Genomic DNA, 19,514 nt, shown 5'->3' with positions numbered 1-19,514 from the left:
ATATATTTCCAATTAACAAATATTATTATCTTCGAATCGTTGTAATTTTTATTACATTTTTTTATTACAAGTACCAACATCTATATGAGTACATAGAACAGCTAAGAATTTACCCTTTATATCACATCTTGTACTATTAGATTGTAAAAAATCAATGTTTCTGTAGGGCAAAAATTTCATTGAAATCTATGTCGTACGATTAAACATTTTCAATACTTGCTCGATACGTTTAGATCGCACAAGTGACGATGCACTTCTTCTGCATAGATATAAGTAATCTAGTAGATGAAATGTGGCAATGTGGCGGCGCGCGTCGTGAAAATCCATTTAAAGATGGCTGCTAATCGAGCAAGGTGCTACCGTGTGATGTCACATTCAGATAACGTTTCGATGACGTTGTAGTTCGTAAAAAATTGTCGAAAACCGTTGAGTACAGTTAAGAAATCCAACGTATCTAACCGGAAAAATCAACTTGATAAAGAATGAACTGATTTTCAAGAGAAAAAATGAATTGTCATCAAATATTAAGTGGAGCTTGTAATGCAGGTGATCGCTGCTACGCTGTAGGCTCTGTCGAAGGGATTTCTTTTACCGTGAGTGATTTCTATCTCGTTACATAGCATTCATTACGATTGATCGCATTTCACAGCTGTACTTTCACGTTACGTGTCTCGTTACTGCGACGTTGTATTTTTCTGCCGTCGGAAATATTCTATATTCACAATCGTCTATGAAACATTTTCAAACACCCAACTCTATAGAACCAACTTGTCAGCTTTTTTCCTTCTTTTCTTTCTTTCACAGTTACATTCTTACTCTTTTGCCGTAGAATTTTTATTCTTTACTTCTATTGCTCTTCATCTGCATACTTATTGATTTTTATTACATCCATGTGAAATTAAGTTCTTCAACATTCTGAGTGTTTACAAAAATCTTTCATTTTCAGATATACTGTATAAAAGTAAAAATGAAAACATTATTACATATCATTATTGTGAAATCCTTGAAAACTTTCTTCCATAGCATATTACAAAATTGATTGATATGTTGCAGGCATATGCGGCAGGTTGTAACATAGTAATCCTTGCCAGTAATTTTGAACGAGTTCAAATAATTCCAGGAGCTGTGCATAATTATATAAGGATTAGTTGCTTGGATTGCAGCACAGATACAGGAAAAATTGCTGCAGCTTATGAAAATCAAGTTTGCATTTTTGAGCCTACGCCACTTATACATAGCGCGTGTTCTCATGTATGTAATTTTTATCTTGCTACATCTCTATTTTTCATCATTATTTGCATATGTATATATTACATATTGTTTACCACCAACGTTATGCGATAATTTATTTAAATGACATGCAGCAATTGGAATATCGATGGGTTCAAACTGGTAGCCTCACGACCGAATCGAACATTAGCTCTCTATCGTGGAATTTGGAAGGAACAAGATTGTTAACCGGTGGAGAACTTCTACAATTATGGCACCAAAATATAACCCCATTTCAAGAAGAGCATAGTAAGCTTTTTCTCGTTGATATATCGTTCAATCTATACGTTACGATGATTAACATTTTGTCAAATTTCATCTATTTACATGTACATTATTCTATCTTTGTTGTTTGTCAAAATAATAAAATTGTGTACAGTGATGAAGATGAATATGTTACGAACTCAGGAAAGTTGCGTAACTGGACGCGAAGAAAATACTTCGAACGTTCTTCCAGACTGTGAGTTTGTTTACTGTGAAAGAGCACATATGAATGTGAAAAGCAATAGCGACGTTTGAAGTTTTGCGATAAGCTTATTTCGCAGGAAGTATTGCGTGTTCGTACTGTATATGAACAGTATTTGGCGAACAACGTAAAGTTTGAAATGCGTTTTATAGAAGTTAAATTGAAATTCGTCATTTTCTCTATTAAGCAAAATAACTGAAAACTAAATTGATCTTTGTAGTTCTACATATGTATGTATATACATATATACATATATAGCGGTAGTATGCTCCAAGAATTTTTGCTTGATGCTTCTATGCCTTGACGCTTTTACGCATAATCGATGTGACAAAAGGCCTATAGATAACACTTTCGTTCCTACACAGTACCTTTTATTTAATAAAAAAAATGCACACATAGAACAATTGCAATAGCATTTGAAGTTGAAAAAAATGTTCCATTATGTTTACTTGTGTCTAGCTGCATCTGTAAAAGTACAAAAATGTACGTGCTTAGATTAGAAGCATAATGTTTTCTTTCAGCTGGTACAGTTACTTTCTCGATTGGCGGAGAAGCGGAAAGCCCAGCACCTGGAGATTCAAATACTGGCAATGAACCAGGAGCATGGAATTGTGTTTGGAAATGTCGCACGGCTACACCTGTACATCTGATGAGTTTCAGTCCAGACGGTACATTATTCGCGACAACAGGATTCAACGATAGATTAGTGAAGATATGGTTCGAGAATAAACAATGTAAGATTCGTAGACGGGTAACGAAAATGAGACACTACAGGTGTTCTGTAGGTGTTTTAAGTCTCGCGAAAGCTCTAACGAAGCTATGTTTAAAATTATTCAGTGTTTGCTACACGAAATATGGATCACACGAATGTCACGCAATCTATGGGTACTGACAGTTATAGCTTTGTCTATATTGCTCATCCTCGTGCAGTGACACACTTGTCTTGGCGCAAAACTAGTAAATATATGCCAAAGTATGTAAGATCTGTATTATAGAATTTATAAGAAATTATTTGCATCGCAGTATCTGAACTGTGAATTGTGAACTGAACTGAACTGAACGGAACTAAACTGAGAGTATTTTTAAATGAAATGATTAGTTTTCGTTAGTTTAATATCTTTTCTTTCTCCTTTTACATAGAGGATCTGTCTCCAATATGTTGGTCACATCTTGTAGAGACAATATTTGCCGTGTATGGGCAGAAACGATACCACCGGAAGTTGAAGGTTTAGCTAATATGAGTCAGTTCGAAGGTTCTGACAGGCACGGTCATCATGGAAAACATCGGCATCACAATATGCACAAACATCGATTCATGCAACGGCTGAAGCACATGAAGTGCGTAAACGGTCGAAATTCTCTTTTTACATACAGATTGTGTACGTGTACGTTTTACTCAGGAAACGGGATATATACCTTTTGTAGAACCTGTTTCCATATTCGTCGACACGCAAAACAGCAACATCAAGCAGGCCACGCGACAGCTCCAACTTTACCAACTTTACCTTCCACGTATTCGGTTCATGATTTTCACAATAATTACCAAGGGACGGGTCATTATCCAGGAATGCATTTTCATTTGGCAGCTAGTATCAATGCCGAGACCGGTACGCTTATAGCTAATAATTACATTGTATTTTAGAATAGTAGAACGAAATAGTGTATACATATATAGTTGTGTATAACGAATCATAGATATACCATTGGTGCCAAGCTTAATTACCGGAGATCCTGAAAGGGAGCCAAATTTTATTCTACACTGGTTGAACAATAAAGAAATGCATTTTACGATGCAAGCAGAAAGCACTTTGCAAGAACTTACTCGTAAAGTGATAGAGAAGGAGGAAGGATTGCATCAACAACAGCAGGATGTCGATCACGCAGAGCACGATTCCGAAGAAGAAGGCCTATCGAGTAAGATTTTCGTATTGAATCGGTATATTTTATTGAGAGGCAGGCGTCATGATAGAGTTGATTACGTGTGATAATAGAAAAAGGAGTGAAATTGCAACCTGTGCAAAAAACGGGAGGTACGGTTCGATCAATGAGCCAAGAGGATCATAGCAGCGACGAGCATCACACGACTCATACGGTTTCGTCGCATCATAGTTTACCACATAGCGCACATTCTCACCAAAGTCTTAGGTACAATACCCCTAATATTTTTTATGCGCGTACATACATACCTACGTACATACATACCTACGTACATACATATACATATACGTAGATAATATAAGAACGAAAAGTTGTTTGGTTTACGTAAAATTTGTATTCGTTTGTTAGTTACTAGTATGGTTGTGCATATATATCTATGCGCGTGTGTATTTTTTTAAATTTTTCTCCTGTACACAGTAATACAGCGTCGATTAATTCCATTGCAACGGATGTAACGCCTTCGATAAATCATGCTCCGGACTCTTTGGATACGAAAATAGAGACGTTATTGCGAGATTGGCATCATAATCCGGATTTACTCTTTTCGATTCATCCGATAGACGGAAGCTTTTTAATTTGGCATATCGAATGGTTGGACGAATATCATCCAGGATCATTTCGACAAGCGCAAATATCATTTTCCACACGAATACCAAACGCGTTTCCTCTTGGTGACGCTTCAACAATGAGTCACAGCGTATCGATGTACTCTCACAATACCGGTGGTCCTTTGTTAAACATACGGGAAGTGGCAAAATCATCTACGAAACCATCGAACGAAGGTGAATTGTAAAACAATTGTAAAATGGTAAATTGAAAGAAAATCAATGGTTCATGGCTCTGCTGGTTTACATAGGTGGTGAAGTGGCGACGCCATTACCAAGTCTGATCGAGCAGGACGAAGAACAGTCGACGTTAACGTCAAGAACGGGCCAGGAACTGTTAAAAAATATCGAGAGTACGACCGATCCGAATCATAGTGGCGCAAAGGAAAGAGACGGCGGTCATTTGGAAAGTGGAAAAGCGAATCAAGAAACGGTGAACGATTTGTTGACTCATCCAAGCCCAATTGTCTCTATGGTGTCGAAGCATTCGAACGGAACTCTAAATTTATGGCAACTAACGTTTGCCGATAAAACGAAATTTTCCCAGGTAGGAACGAAATATCACATCAATGCAACTTTCTATTAATCTGCTCTTTTACTCTCCAATTATCCATTAATTATTTCCTTTTTGTTTTTTTTTTTTTTTTTTCCCCGAATGACCACCAGGTGCTAAGTATCGGACACGCGGCAAGGGCTTCGGGACATCGGTTCCGCGTGAACGATATTACTTGTCATCCGGTATTGCCTTTATTGGTGACAACATCGCATCACAATATACCGGAGTCCGGATCATCGTCTCAGTGTCAGAACTCTGATTCGAGTGAAAATATGAACAACAAATCTGATTCCAGTAAAGCAACGGCAAAAGATGTCTCCCCTACTGTAAGTGTACATATATAGATATTGGTAAATTATACGTATAACTGGTATCGGCAAGGAGTGCGTATCGAGTTAGAACATCGGACGGTAACCAGTGGAAACTCGTTTATTTTGCAGGGATTCTGCAGCGAATTGATACTTTGGCGTGTGGACACAGTTGGGCCTTAGTATCAGAATTGGCGCGTATTAATTCGCCAGAAATTTCAGCGTTCAGTAACGTAGCTTGGATTCCAACTCTTTTACCAAGCACTACCTTAGGTAATTTATCGAATTCTCCAAGCGCATGTTTCGTCGCCAGCGACGGCGAATGTTTGAGGGTTTATCAAGCTGTTATCGACGCTAGAACGCTGTTAGCGGAAGTGTCGATTAGCGAAAGACGAAGCAGAATGATGGTAAGCGTTAATATTTTACTTACGTTTCGTTCAATAAGAAACGTTCAACGAAAATTAAGGAAGATTTCGAAGATCTGGATGAATCGAGCTATTCTCGCGTGTATCAGGATTCCATGGCTAGTATCTCGACAGACATGTCATCGGACGATGGGATCAGGCATTCGATCCACGATAGAATAAAGATAGTGTCTCAACAGTCGACGGCCAGACCAGGCTGCGTTATACAGTTGGACGCTATTGCCGATGCTACTCACGTAAGTATCGTTATATGTAGTGGAAATAGCAAGCAAGACCGAATTGAAATTTTTCAATGATCGTTCCTTTTCTACTTGTTGGGTTGGTTAACTCAGGATTGGCAAAATACACAATTCCTACACGTGTTTCAAGAGCAACTAATCACGGGAGATAGAAACGATGAAAAACAAGCCGGTGTAGATACATCGGTGAATGATTTAGGTTTAATGGAGTCTACCTTGGATGCTATGGTAGATCTGCAACAATCGACGATATTCGAAGAACCATTTTACATAGTTGTTTTAGAAAGGACGCAGCAAGGTACAACGCTGCACATGTGGCGTTTGGTGATAGCCTCTCAGCCTGAGACTACCGGTAATGTTGTAGGAAAAAATTACAATCTCGAATTTTCCAGTCCGTTCGCTTTTACTTTTCTCTTCCATTTTATATATTCACGGTATTGCTCGTAGTATTGTCGGAATCAATGATGTACGTGCCGGATTCTCACTTGGTACAAGACGAGGACGAGGAAGGAACGCCTGGACGAAGCACTCATCCAGAAGGTAGAAGATCTCGAAGAGCGAGTCAAACGCGTCACGAGAGCCAAAGCGAGTTTGATATGTTTTACCAAAGACGGCCTCAAAATAGTCACGTTCTTATCACAACTACGAAAGTGTGCACCCAGGAATTACCATTGCCGGACGGAGTTGAGGTTCGTGTAATTTCCATTATATTTTTTTTGTTCCTGATAGAAATGTGCGTAATCTCTGTAAAGATATACATATAATCAAAATCTTGCATATTGCGAACGCGCATACGTAGGTAATACACGCTGCACCAGCCGCTGGACACTTGAGCAGCTCTTCCATATATCCTGCTTGTTTCGCGCCATACATCGTAGTAACTGCATGCAGCGATAGTACGATACGCTTTTGGAAATGCAAAGTGACGAAAGGTGAACCGGATGAGAAACTGCAATACGAATGGTGCGAATGGGAAATGATACGGAAAGATCAGGAATCAACGATCGACATTACAGGTGGGGGGGAGAAGGAGGGGGAGGAGGAGGAGGAGCAGCAGCAGTAGAGTTGTTGTGCAACGATCGACAAGGAAACTTGTCGATCAGAGAGTTATAAAGTTTGATTGTATTTTAGGGCAACCGTTAAATATAAGCGCTGCGTACAGTGGACGTATCGCGTGCGCGTACAAGTACGGAAAATCATTTACGCGACCTACCAAAAACGATCCCGACTCTCGATACGTGAATCTATGCGTCGCTATATACGAATGCGAGAGCACAGGCGGTAGTGAATGGATTTTAGAAGATACTATACACCTGAAGAATATACATTTGCCGAGAATTCCGGTGGATCAGCACTTGGATCTGAGTTATCTGTACGACAGTAGGTTTTTGCAAAAGAAACAGAGGCTCACTCAAGTTTTGCAGACGCTCAGTCACGAAGATGTTAGATCACCGAGAAACGGTGAAAACGGGGAAAGTACAAAGCCAAGCGCAGGTAAGGGTATCGAAGGAAGATTTGTTGATCGTAAATAAATTGCTGTGTGTTGTGAAAGAAAAGGAGGAAGAGGGAACGAGTTGTTGTCTGATTCGAAACGATTGTCCACAGGCTTGTTGGCAGTTCCATCGTTTAGCACGCTTCAATCGCTACGAAAGTCGATCATAGAGAATGGCAACACGTGCCCGCTCACGCAAAAACATTTAGTTCAGTTGGATTGGGTCTCGAAGGAAGATGGTTCTCACATTTTGACCGTAGCCGTTGGATCGAAGATCATGCTGTTCACGCCGGTGTGCTCGGATCTTGCGCAAGCGAACATGAAAGCGATGAAAGAATCGCAGAGCAATAATCGGCCGATATTGCGGAAAGCCTCGTCGCTGGCGCAGCCGCAATTCGTCGACGAGATTCGTTGGATGAAACTGCGAAAAATCGAATTGACTACGGCGGATGGTCTGCCTCCGTTGCCCATGCAAATATCCTGGGTAAGGGATGGGATTTTAGTGGTCGGCATGGACTCTGAGATGCACGTGTACTCGCAATGGAAGCCGAACCCGAAGAAAGATTGTTTCCACTCGAACTTACAGCATCAAGAATCAGACGAGTTTCAAGCTAGTCGAAACTTGCGAGACGAAGATCTACGAACGTTGGCACACGAGACTTCGCAGAGACGGCTGGCGAACGTATCCTCCATGCCCCATCTATCCCGCGTGAGCAGTATTAATTTAACGATGCTCGACGCTAAGAAGAAGCGAGGTATGCAAAACGAGAACTTGAACTTTGACTACATGCCGGACTATGGGCTATTCGAGGCCTCGAGGATCGCTTGTCCCGTTCTGCCCCAATATCATCCGAAACAGCTGATGGAGTTGCTAAACTCTGGGAAAATTCGCTGGGTAAAGTCTATATTGGCGCATCTGGTCAGATGCATAGGGAGTTCTTGTTCGTTAAGGGCGGACGACGAGAGCCTGATGAAGCAACGGGGCGGAGGATGGTCGCGTTCGAGAACGATGTCGGTTAGTTACGTAGGCACAACGTCACCCCTCGAGCCAAGGGGTTCGACCACGCAAATACCGGAGGAGCTTACGCTCGATTACGCGGAAATTACGTCGATATCGCCGTTACCCCTTTGGACCTTGCTGATAGCGGACAAGGAAACGAACGTGCCGCATCAGCACAAAAACACCGATGACAAGCAAGATTACAACGAATTGTTCGACAACAATTTGGACGAAGGTGAGTCGCTGGACGACATGCTGGAAGAGGATTACGATTGTTCGCGGCAGAAAGACAGACGATCGTCTGTACCGGAGAGACAGGGGATATCTCATTTCGGACCGAGACAAGGCAGATTATTGTCGCGATTGCTAACGCATACCCACTTGCCCGGCTTGTCCAGCCTCGACCAGATGCATTTGCTAGCTTTGGCCGACACCGTGTCCACCTGCAACGTTGATTTCGCGGAAAGATTCGCGATCGATGCGGCGAAGAATGCGATCGCGAAGGAGAATTTGACCGGTATTCCTGAAGGAGAGACCATCTCCACGGATTCAGTGGACGATTGTGGACTTCGATTTTTATTGGCCATGAAGCACTACAATTACCTGATTCGTTGTCTTCCACTGGTGCAGAGGGCGCAATTTCAAAAGCAAGGCATATCCTCGAACAACCTCGTCTGGGCGTTTCATTCCGAGTCCGAGGAAGAACTGTTGGGCTTGATACCTTCTTACGCGAAGGGGCAACCGAGGTGGAGCGTTTTGAAGGAACTCGGCATAGGTTGGTGGATCAGAAGCAACACTGTATTGAGAAAATGCGTAGAGAAGATCGCGAAAGCGGCTTATCAACACAAGGAAGACCCTCTCGATGCTGCCCTCTATTACTTGGCCATGAAAAGGAAGAATCTGGTTTGGGGGCTGTTCAGAAATAAGCGAGACGACAGGATGACCACGTTCTTCGCGAACAATTTCACGGAGGATCGATGGAGGAAAGCAGCTATAAAGAATGCCTTCGCTCTACTTGGCAAACAAAGGTTCGAGCATGCTGCGGCATTCTTTCTGCTAGCGGGTGCCCTCAAAGACGCCATCGACGTGTGTCTGAATAAGCTGAACGATGTACAATTAGCGATGGTGATCGCTAGACTCTACGAAGACGACACCACATCTCCGAACCTCAGGAGATTGCTCTACGAAGAAATATTAGGCTGCGACAAGGATGGCCAAAATCAGGATATGAACAAAGCACACCCGGATCCATTTTTACGCAGCATGGCACTATGGATTCTTAAGGACCACGCAGGATCGCTCAACACTTTGCTCCTAACTAACGTTGGAACCCTGCATCCGCAGTATAACGACGAATCTGATAAGCCCGAAGGCTCGACGGGTAATCTTCCTTCTTCGATTAAAGCCAGTTTTTTCACTCCAACAATTCTTTCTCAAGGAAACAACTTCGTTATCGCGTCTTTTTTATTTCCAGCAAATCCAAATGTGTTCAACTTTTACGTTTACCTTCGAACACACCCGTTATTGATCAGACAGTACATCGCATCTACTGCTCAGGAGAAGAAAAAAGGCCATTCGGTGGTTATATCTGGATTCAGTTACGGTACCGAGACGAAATCGCAGCCTGATAAACAACTAACTTTGGAGGATAGTATTACTCCTTTGGAAAGGCAGCTGTACTTCACAACGGCGCATGCACATTTCAAAGCAGGATGTCCAGCTCTTGCACTCGAAGTTCTTTCCAAGCTACCGAACAAAGTGATGGAAACGAATTGCGAAGATTCACCCAGTACGTGATCGTAAATTAATCGTAAATTTATATTTTTACAGCTTTCTCGCATTTCACCGCACCAATATTCCTTCATATTTACCTTCTTATTCATGAACGATAGGTCTGTTAAATAGCCCAAGTAAAGTGAGAACGCAAGATTTTCAAATAGACACCGGAATCATCAGTTGGGACAACAATTCGAAGCAGATAAACGCCGACGAAGGTAGTTCATCTGATTTTATCGCTTATTATTCATCTGATAATTCACCTTGACAAGCGTAAAGAAAGAAACGTATTTCAAATGGTGTGGTTCGTCATTACCGTGTTAGGTATCGTTGACTGGTCTGAACCTATGACGCGGCAAGAGGATGAATTAGTATTAAACTGGGACGACGATGACCCAGTTGAAAACGACGACAGTCCACCCTTAAGCATGAAACTGGATAAGAAAGAAAACACCGATGATGTCAGAGAAACTCAATCAGAGAAAAATGGTAAACCGTTTTACTTCGTCCATTACTCTCTCTCTCCCTCCCTTCCTCCCTCTCCCCCCCCCTCTCTCTCTCTCACTTACTCGCCCAATTCACATCGTTAGAACGAGAGATGGTGAATCGTATTTGTTTAAAAAACGGTGTCTATCTACACACAGGCACACGTACAAAAATATGTGGTGTGGTTTTTTTTTTTTTTTTAGAGAAAACTGCTAAATCGTCCAGTCAGTTAGACATTATGGCGCAACAACTAAAATTCGTGGCCTGTTTGAAAATTTTAATGGAAGAATTGTCAACGTTGGCAACTGGTTTCGAAGTGGACGGAGGTCAACTTCGATACCAACTTTACGTATGGCTGGAGCGAGAGGTGGACGCTCTCAGGCAGCTTTGCAATTACAGCGTCAGTTCCGATGGAGATGTGAACAACGTCTCGGAATGTAAGCATACAACAATTTAGTTAATTTGATTTTAATGGAGAATTTTATCTGCTTGTTCCAATTGGACGCGACGACCAATTCGTTGGGTATTTCAGATGAAGGTGGTATGGTGGATGACGTGCAACCGTGCAAACCTGGTGAACAGCCGACGCTACACGAGATATTGATGGCTGAAAAATTGGATTTCGAAGCGAAAGTGCAACGAGCTGCTAGAAGAAAAAAATGGTTGAAAGGTACATATGTGATGTATATTCCGTTAGGAAGGTGAATCCGCTTCGGTAATTTGAACATATAGAACATTACATTCTGTACGTGTGTGTTTCCAGCAAACGAAACGTTGTTGCGAACATTATTATCCTACTGTTCTCTGCACGGAGCATCCGGTGGTGGTTTGGCATCTGTGAGAATGGAACTTGTCCTTCTATTGCAAGAATTGCAACAAGAGAAGACGCAGCAACAGCTACTCAGTCCTCTTCCATTCCCAACCACGCTACCTCTCCTAAGCGCCAGTGTGGCATGTAACAAAACCGTTGTGGCAGATCCAGTTAGGCACTTGCAGGTTTGTACAATTTACACACCCGAAGCATTTCCGAACATACACGTGTATGTATATCGTAAGCCTGATGAGTTAAATGAAATCTTTTTAGTCCTTAGCCCACGACATGTTGCAGACATTGGTGGAATTGCGTAATCCACCAATGCCTACGAGAAACACGCATTATTGTGAGGTATTTATAATGAGAGATTTAGCGGTGGCTTTGAGCGCTTGTATCTATCAGTCCCTTTGCGATTCCGACACGTTTGTAACGAAGCACCAACAACCATACAGGTAAGTTTGATATATCTGAAAAAGGTGAATAGTTAGCTAATAAACGTTTCCTTTTTTGCTTGCACGCAGTTTTCCAGCAGTTGCTGAAATAGAAACGTTCTCCGGTGGACACTTGGTAGCCTCGAATCGACATCATCGAAGATATTCAACGGACGATGGTGTGTGCATTACTACGTCACCCTCTAAATGGCCAGGCGTGACCAACTTGCGTGCGTTGTTGGCCCGTGAAAAGGACGAGGACACGCCAAAATTGAATATTCTTCTTTGCGAAGCTTTCGTAGCAACTTACATGAGCTTGTTCGTTTACGCAGTCTGGAGCTGTGATAGTCACATTCTATATAGGCTGGTGGGTCAACATTTTGACAGTAACACTTGGTCCTGCCTCTTTGGCGGAGGAGTAAAAAAGTTGCTGCGCGTCGCAAGTACAAGCAGAGAGGTATGCACACGCACGCGCACACAAATCTCTTCTCCTTCGTATGCATAATTCTTGTCGCTTTTTTTACGTATATTTTGTACTTTGCCTCGTCCTCAGTCGGATGGAGCAGTAGCAGGCTTGATAGATAAAGGTGGGGAAGGTGTTGGTTCGAACGAAGCGCAAAGTGCCGCAGGAGCCGTGTGGAGCACTATGACCTCGTTAACTAAACAACGCGTCAAGTTAAATATGAAATTATTGGGCCAGTTTACCGGTCAACAGCCGAATATGAAGGAAGATAAACCTACATACAGGGAGCAATTCGTTTCACCTCAAATGAGCATGATATCGTACTTTTTGATGAAGGTGAGTTTTAACGTTTAGCCGTGAAAGTCATCTCTATTCGAGATGTTATTTAAATATCATTTTAATTGCGTGACCCAGCCACATATAGATAGCGAGTACGCGGACGAAATTGATTACGATTCGTCCGACTCTGCGGTGTCGGATTTAGATTCCTCCGAGGACGGGGAAGATGTATTTGACACCAATGCGAAACCAAAGAATAAACCAAAGGACAATACGGAACATACAAATCCAAACTCGTACAGTTGGTGCGTGATGCGTTTAGCTATAGTGAAGATATTGCAACAGCAGCTTCAGGATTTCTTGAACGTGGCCGGAATAGAGATGCAAGGTATTTCGTTTCAATATTGGACAAAATCACGAATGAAGAATATCTCGTGTGATTTTGCTTTCCAAACTATAAACAAAAAGTACGGATCGTTTTCCTCCTATAAATAATACATCTTTTCCTCCTTTTTTTTGCTCTTTTCGTTTCTTTTCTTTCTCTTTTTTTTTTCTTTCTTTCCTCTTTTCTTTTTTTTTTCGTTTTTTTTTTTTTGTCGCACATATATAGAGTTACCTGTGAATAGTCCTCTGATTCACGGGACGCTAGCCGTGGTGGCAGTGTGGAAAGAAACGTTGCGAGAAGAATTAGACAGCAGGGGTCCACCGCCGATCAATTATATCCCTGGTTGTGCACCAGATCCAATGCCTACACCGGGAAAACCAGCGATTCATAAATACCGGTCTTTGCTCGAAAAGGCTAACACACCGTTCAAGTAAGATTTCGCGAACAGCGCGAGCAATTAGAGAAATTCTAATGTCGGTTGCCTCTCGTGAGAACAATTGAATCGTTATCGTTTGCACGCAGCACGCGCTTGGCATCGGCGGCACCTGCTAATCGACTGTGGTGCTACTTGGTTCGACAAGAATCGGTGCAGGACATCTTTATTCGGGCGGTATTCGGCAAACGTAGATCTCTGTCGTCGATTCTGGATAACAATCAAACCACGATCGATAATTTGAATCGTGGTGGAACGACCGCGGAGGACAAAGGTAGCGATAGTGGAACCACCAGTTTACCCGAACCTGTACGGATTATCCACAAGGAGCAGGATAGCATCAGTGCCTTTTGCCTTAATCAGGTCTGCTCCGTCTGTTTACCTCTACGCTATACTATGAAATAAATAGTTTGGTTTAAGTAATGAATGAAGATATAATCGCAAAATGATCCAGGTGAATCCAGGTTTAATGGCCCTGGCTACTCCCCGAGAAGTACAAGAAATGAATATATCACTGTTGCTCGAACTTCCATCCTGGTTGGAAGATGAATGCGAATTCGACATCATCAATCTGAACAAACAGCCGGAACCGGAACCTGTACAACCAACTAGTTTCTTAGTAATTCAGGTAAACGCGCGAGAACCCCTTAACCTTGCTATTATCTACTCAGATATTTATATAGGATTTGTCTGATGAAAATTTTTGTAATTTTGTTTGCGCGTGTTTTCAGACAGCAGCAGATCGGCCGTTACTCGCTCAGAGTCCACAGACAAATAATCCTCAACCTCAGTTGGGTATCGCTAGTCAAAGTGGAAGAGGGGCAAGTGTGGTAAGTGTGCTCCCTTGAGATCGTAACTAACGAACGTAACTCGCATATTTAAATATCGAGCACTGTACAGTCGTATGTTTGTTCTCTGAAAGGTTTATACTTTTTCGTGTGTCGTGTCCTTACTCACAATCAGACCGAACCCAGATCTTTCTGATATATTATCCGATATTTCATTCTTCCGTGTGTGTGTATATATAGCCATGTGTTCTTCGAAGCGAGAAACCGAAAAAGAGACAACTTTCCAATATTGTAACCTTACGTGTATACTGTAGGAATGTTTGAGTTAAAGAAAAAACAAACCCCACCCCTCCCCCTCTCTTTCCTTCTTTCTCTTTCTCCCTAAAATTCATCAAATGTGTGCTCAACCAGTGAAAAGTCATGTAAAATATTGTCTCGATTGGAAAGGTAAAATACGATGAAAAGGTAACTTGTGAGAAGAAAACATGTTCGAAATTAGATGGAAAATCAGCCTGATAACTTTCTTAAGTTTTTCTTTCGTTTGTGTTCGTACAATGAATATAACTATGAACGCTGCTCACCAACTAAATAAATATAATAGTTGGAGTGTTGTTTGGATGATTTCGTGCAATGCCATTATATCGGTGGTAGTGGTTATACGGTTTAAATACGATGAAATCCTATTACGTTTACGTTTAAGATAGAACAAGCGCAAAGCGCATTTGAGTAAAACGTTGTAAACGCTATTAATTTGATGACAAATTTTCGATCGATTCACGTGACCCGACGTAAATTCAACTTGTAATCGTATCTGTGAAAAATATTCAATTTAAATAGATATAGGTGTTTCCGAGGCACTTGCTCCAAGAGAGATCTGAAAGGATCAAGCAAGCGTTGCATGATATGTAATCGAGTATGCACTATAGATATCACCTTTTGAAACACACGGTTGGAGGATACGACGGCTATCTCGAGGTTTGTTTCCTGCGAAACGTCGTCATGGGAAATGGTATTAATTTTGAAATACATAGAAGGAGGTTAGGAGCTTGCTTACTAGCACTACTTACTAATATTGTAAGTAGTGAAAGAAAAATTGATGAAAGGGAGGGAAAGGAGAATTCGCAGGAGACGGGAAGCCTCGATGGCCGTGGATACGTTGATATATCGAGTAGCCGACGCACTGGGTCGCGTAAAAGTAGCACATCTGGTGACGGAAACAATGTTCCTTGTTCAATGCTTGCCTAACGTCTAACTTGGTTTGCGTCTGACTGACGTCACTGACCTGGTGGCTCGTTCGCTCGCTCAGATGAAGGGGATGCCCGCTTTTCCTGGCTCCCACGACCTGCGTTTCTGTCAATTTGTTGCCGATAGGAGCAAACACTTGTTGCAACCGGTGAGATTAACTTCTAACAGACCACCCTAGCCTGTATATGATACATCCTAGTATCCCTAGCGACGACTTTATATTCCAATTCATTTTCTTCCCCTTTTCGTTTCATTTTTCTTTCTCTTCTCCCCTCCCCAGCCCTTCTCTTCCTTCATTTTTTTTTCACCATTCTTTCTCCTTGTATTATCGTATTATCTCGCTTCTCTTCTCTTTATTTTCCTTCTAATTCCTTTCTTTGTTTTTTTTTTTTTTTACCTAACCTAATTGTTAACAAGCTCCATTTCGTAACATCCTAAGCGCTGTAAATTCGATTCTGTCGTATACCTTTACCGCACATTAAAACAGAATTTAATGTACCGCTTTCGAATAGCTTACCCAAGCTGCCTCGTTTACAAAATGCGGATACGTATTATCGCTTTTGGATCTTACGAACGGGCAATTATTTCGTGCTATGCGAATAATCGTAATAGGATAGAACCCTCACGCGAGTCGTGCGATATACATACTTTGGCAAGGCATGTCGTTATCAGCAGAAACGTATCTTTCATTCTCCTTTCCTAGGTCTTTCAGTTTTACTATCGTTCAAACCATTTAGCGTAGCGATTTCGACATTTCTGCATTGTTGTTGTTGCTGTTGTTGTTATGATTATCATTATCGTGGCTGTTATCACAGCCTATGATTATTCTCATCGTTATCGTGATCACCGTCATTATTATTACCACTTCTTTTTATGAAAGAATTCGTTGAAGTGTATATATGTATGTATGTATATACTTTACCTCGATTTTTCACTTTATCAAATGCTAATACTTTGCGTTTTCTTTCCTTTTTCATCAGATATATTTGATTATGTTCAGTACTGAAACGACAGTGTGAATTAACATTTGGAATTGACACTGTAAATGAGAAAACCTTATTGATACAAATTTTTAATTCCGAAGCTTGTTTCTCGTTAACACTGCATGTCTGATGATAAATGTTCCTTCCTTCTACGAAAAGCTCATTGATAATTTCTTGCCTTTTTATTGCGGTTATGTTTTGAATGTCGTCTGTAGAAACATAGCGTTATTATGCTTTCTGCCCGTTTAATTATGCACACGCACACACAAAGTCGAGCATTTTCGTTCAAAGTCGGAATTGGGTCTGCTAGCTTTCGCTTTAAAGATTAATAATTATTACTCTGGTATGTTTACTTCTGTGTACACGTGTTGATAAAAGCGGGAAAAGTTTGAAACGAGTGTTCGAAAATTAGTGGACCCAGAAAAATATCGAGCATATTCGCCGCCGCCGCCGCCGCTGCTGCTGCCGCCGCCTCGTTAGATTAAGATAAACGAACGTTGTCTTTCAACGGATACAAATCAAGTTCGAATCGAGTGAAACGAGAAATATTGAACAAGTAACGACGAGTATCGTGTGTATTCGCGCGTGAGAACGCGTTTCGTTTCGCACCGATTCATCTCGATACACGTATACGTCCAAAGAGGAGCGATCGTTTAGTCCTTAGGCTTTGGCTTCCCTCTATTGTAAGCGAATTAGCGGTAAAGAAAAAAGAAGCAACATCAAAGAAAGTTGATAGCATGCGTTTATGAAAACGTGTACACACCAAGGCTGATATTGTATTATTCTGTAACACTAGGTTATATACGTACGCGTGCATATACACATACATACATACATACATACATATTAAGTGTAACTCTTCCCCGCTACCCTCTCCTCCGTCATTGTTTTTTTTTTCCTTGTTGTATTCTGATATGTGTGCGCTAAAGTTTACAGAGTTACGTTGATTCCTTTTTCTCGAGGAATATACACACATGTACGTACCGTTTGCGAAATCAACCATTTCGACCAACAATTGCATTGTGCGTCTTGTCTCGATCGAATGTAACGAAACGTGTGTCGCATTTTGTCCCGACAGATCCTGAAGCATAAAATCGACGGCATAAGAAGAATCTCGTCGCATCCACTTCTACCGTTATGTAAGTAAATTGAGCCCCGACTATAGCAATAATGTGCGACGATGAAATTTGAAGTAACAATCGCATTGGTTTTTTCATTAACGTCCCGCTATGCGGCTTGCAAACGAACACGCGCAGACTTGACCGGTTCTCAAGACGGCTCGGTGTCCCTTTGGGAATGGGGACATCAGACGGCCGTAGGGACTCCTAGGCCACCGGGTACATTCGCGAAAGTGACTCGTGTGCGGTTCTCGCAACATGGGAATAAGTTCGGTGTCGCAGACTCTGATGGCAATCTCAGCCTATTTCAAGTTGCCTGCAGAGAAGGAACAGCGCGACCATTCTTCGTAAGACGCTTTTCTCACCTCGAAATGATCTACTTAACCTAACCCGTTGTTCACATCGATGAAATAACAACTTGTACCTCGTCATTTAGAATTATCAGTGTCATAGCAAGGTGACGGCCGATTTTGTCTTCCTTGGTGCATGCAGTTTAATAGCGACCGCCGGTCATGGTTCTGAAGGACGTAACGTAGCGCTTTGGGATACTTTGCTTCCGCAAAATAAGTCTCTCATTCAAGGTACGTCGCCGTCTGGCTTTCTGCGGGCGCGCCAGCTCACCACGAATCGTCTCGTTTCTTCTAGGTTTCACGTGCCATGAGCAAGGAGCCAGCTCGTTGATACTCGCACCTCAGCATCAGCTATTGATCAGCGGAGGAAAGAAGGGTGACATCAACATATTTGACGTTCGACAACGCCAGCAGCGACATCGTTTCCAGGCTCACGAGTCAGCTATTAAATGTTTAGCCCTTGATCCGCACGAAGAATTTTTCGTTAGTGGAGCAGGAGATGGTGATATTAAGGTGACCGAGGAAATATTTGCAAAAGTACAAATATGCAATAGTATTATTATCTTGAATGATTCCATTTTCGATTTTCTTGCCTTCACGATCTAGTTTCTTCAAAAACATTGGACAAGTAAGCTGACTCGTGACCATAAGTCGCTTCGTTGTTAACCTCCGCTATACACTTCTTTTATCCCCAATAATCACGCGACAAAACTATCTTTTACAGGGTGTAACGCAATTACACGTCGATTCTGCTGGTCGTTTATTTTCTTGCGGTGCAGATGGATCTATGAAAGTTCGTCAGCTACCAGAACGCGATTGTGTCGTACACACTTTGTATTAAAATAATCAAGAAGAATGATTCACACAAGTTCTGCTAACGAAATGTTTCATAACAATGCTCATTCGCCTATCGAGCGATTACCAAGTACTACTAAGCGTAATTATTCAATATGCGAATGCGTACTTTCCTTGTTATAACGCTCCTCTTCCTACAAGAGACTATACAAGGAGATTATTGCAGGTGAAGATTTAACGTTAAGGGCGTTGTTGAGTAAGTACATTTTCCTTTTCACCTCGAATTCGGAACAACCGTGAGTACGCGTGAGTGAGAGATGCAGGAGGAAACAGAGTTCCCGAATTATTATACCTATGAATGTATTCTCAAAGTATTAAAAGGAAGAAACGATCGCTGAAACTATTTTCCTTCAGATTTTAATCTTTCGCGTTTTCCTCCTATCGATTTATCGCCGATTTAATTAAATTATATTTTTGCTTGCTTTTACCTTAGCTCACGCCACCCGCGCTAGTTATTCAGATTTTATCGAACGCATTTGCGCGCGTCCAACTGATTCCCAAACGTGTTTTTTTTTTTTTTATTTTACAGTCGCGTCGTTTCGATTCGATTCGATTCGAATAGAGTAACATGCTCTGATTGATTGTTGTGTTGTTCCTTTAGAGAATGTACATTTCTATATTATGAAAGCGTGTAAAGTTAGAGAAATCAGCCAAAACTATTATAGTCGAACTGTTAATAATGAGCATTAAAGATACATACATATATTACCTTGTTTTTACATTCGCGGTCAAGTATTGTGTAATAAACTTTTCGTCACAAAGCGCAATCGTGTTCGTATTTATTTACATTGTGGCGAAGTACATTTTTAA

General features: G+C 41.5%; 1 protein-coding gene across 1 annotated transcript; it reads left to right on the top strand.

Moving 5' to 3' along the window:
* The first annotated feature begins 471 nt into the window (after positions 1 to 471).
* Positions 472 to 19,509, top strand: LOC108577213 (dmX-like protein 2). The gene is given in 40 exon segments (XM_017940345.1): positions 472 to 593; positions 1,054 to 1,251; positions 1,365 to 1,518; positions 2,257 to 2,478; positions 2,573 to 2,708; positions 2,876 to 3,073; positions 3,161 to 3,342; positions 3,431 to 3,649; positions 3,727 to 3,880; positions 4,091 to 4,455; positions 4,530 to 4,825; positions 4,945 to 5,160; positions 5,275 to 5,320; positions 5,323 to 5,555; positions 5,657 to 5,803; positions 5,900 to 6,158; positions 6,254 to 6,495; positions 6,606 to 6,822; positions 6,938 to 7,282; positions 7,373 to 9,679; positions 9,773 to 10,087; positions 10,191 to 10,292; positions 10,399 to 10,563; positions 10,764 to 10,960; positions 11,038 to 11,230; positions 11,324 to 11,556; positions 11,645 to 11,826; positions 11,896 to 12,262; positions 12,359 to 12,608; positions 12,693 to 12,935; positions 13,158 to 13,362; positions 13,455 to 13,728; positions 13,820 to 13,993; positions 14,097 to 14,195; positions 17,460 to 17,520; positions 17,638 to 17,846; positions 17,936 to 18,080; positions 18,145 to 18,443; positions 18,445 to 18,477; positions 18,574 to 19,509. Coding segments are annotated over 40 exon segments (10,086 nt in total). The 5' UTR covers positions 472 to 506; the 3' UTR covers positions 18,691 to 19,509.
* Positions 19,510 to 19,514: the final 5 nt, after the last annotated feature.

Source organism: Habropoda laboriosa, unplaced genomic scaffold (assembly GCF_001263275.1).
Source record: "Habropoda laboriosa isolate 0110345459 unplaced genomic scaffold, ASM126327v1 scaffold597, whole genome shotgun sequence".
Lineage (NCBI taxonomy): Eukaryota > Metazoa > Arthropoda > Insecta > Hymenoptera > Apidae > Habropoda > Habropoda laboriosa.
The sequence above is the reverse complement of the archived record's forward strand: the minus strand, read 5'-3'. Positions and strand labels throughout refer to the sequence as shown.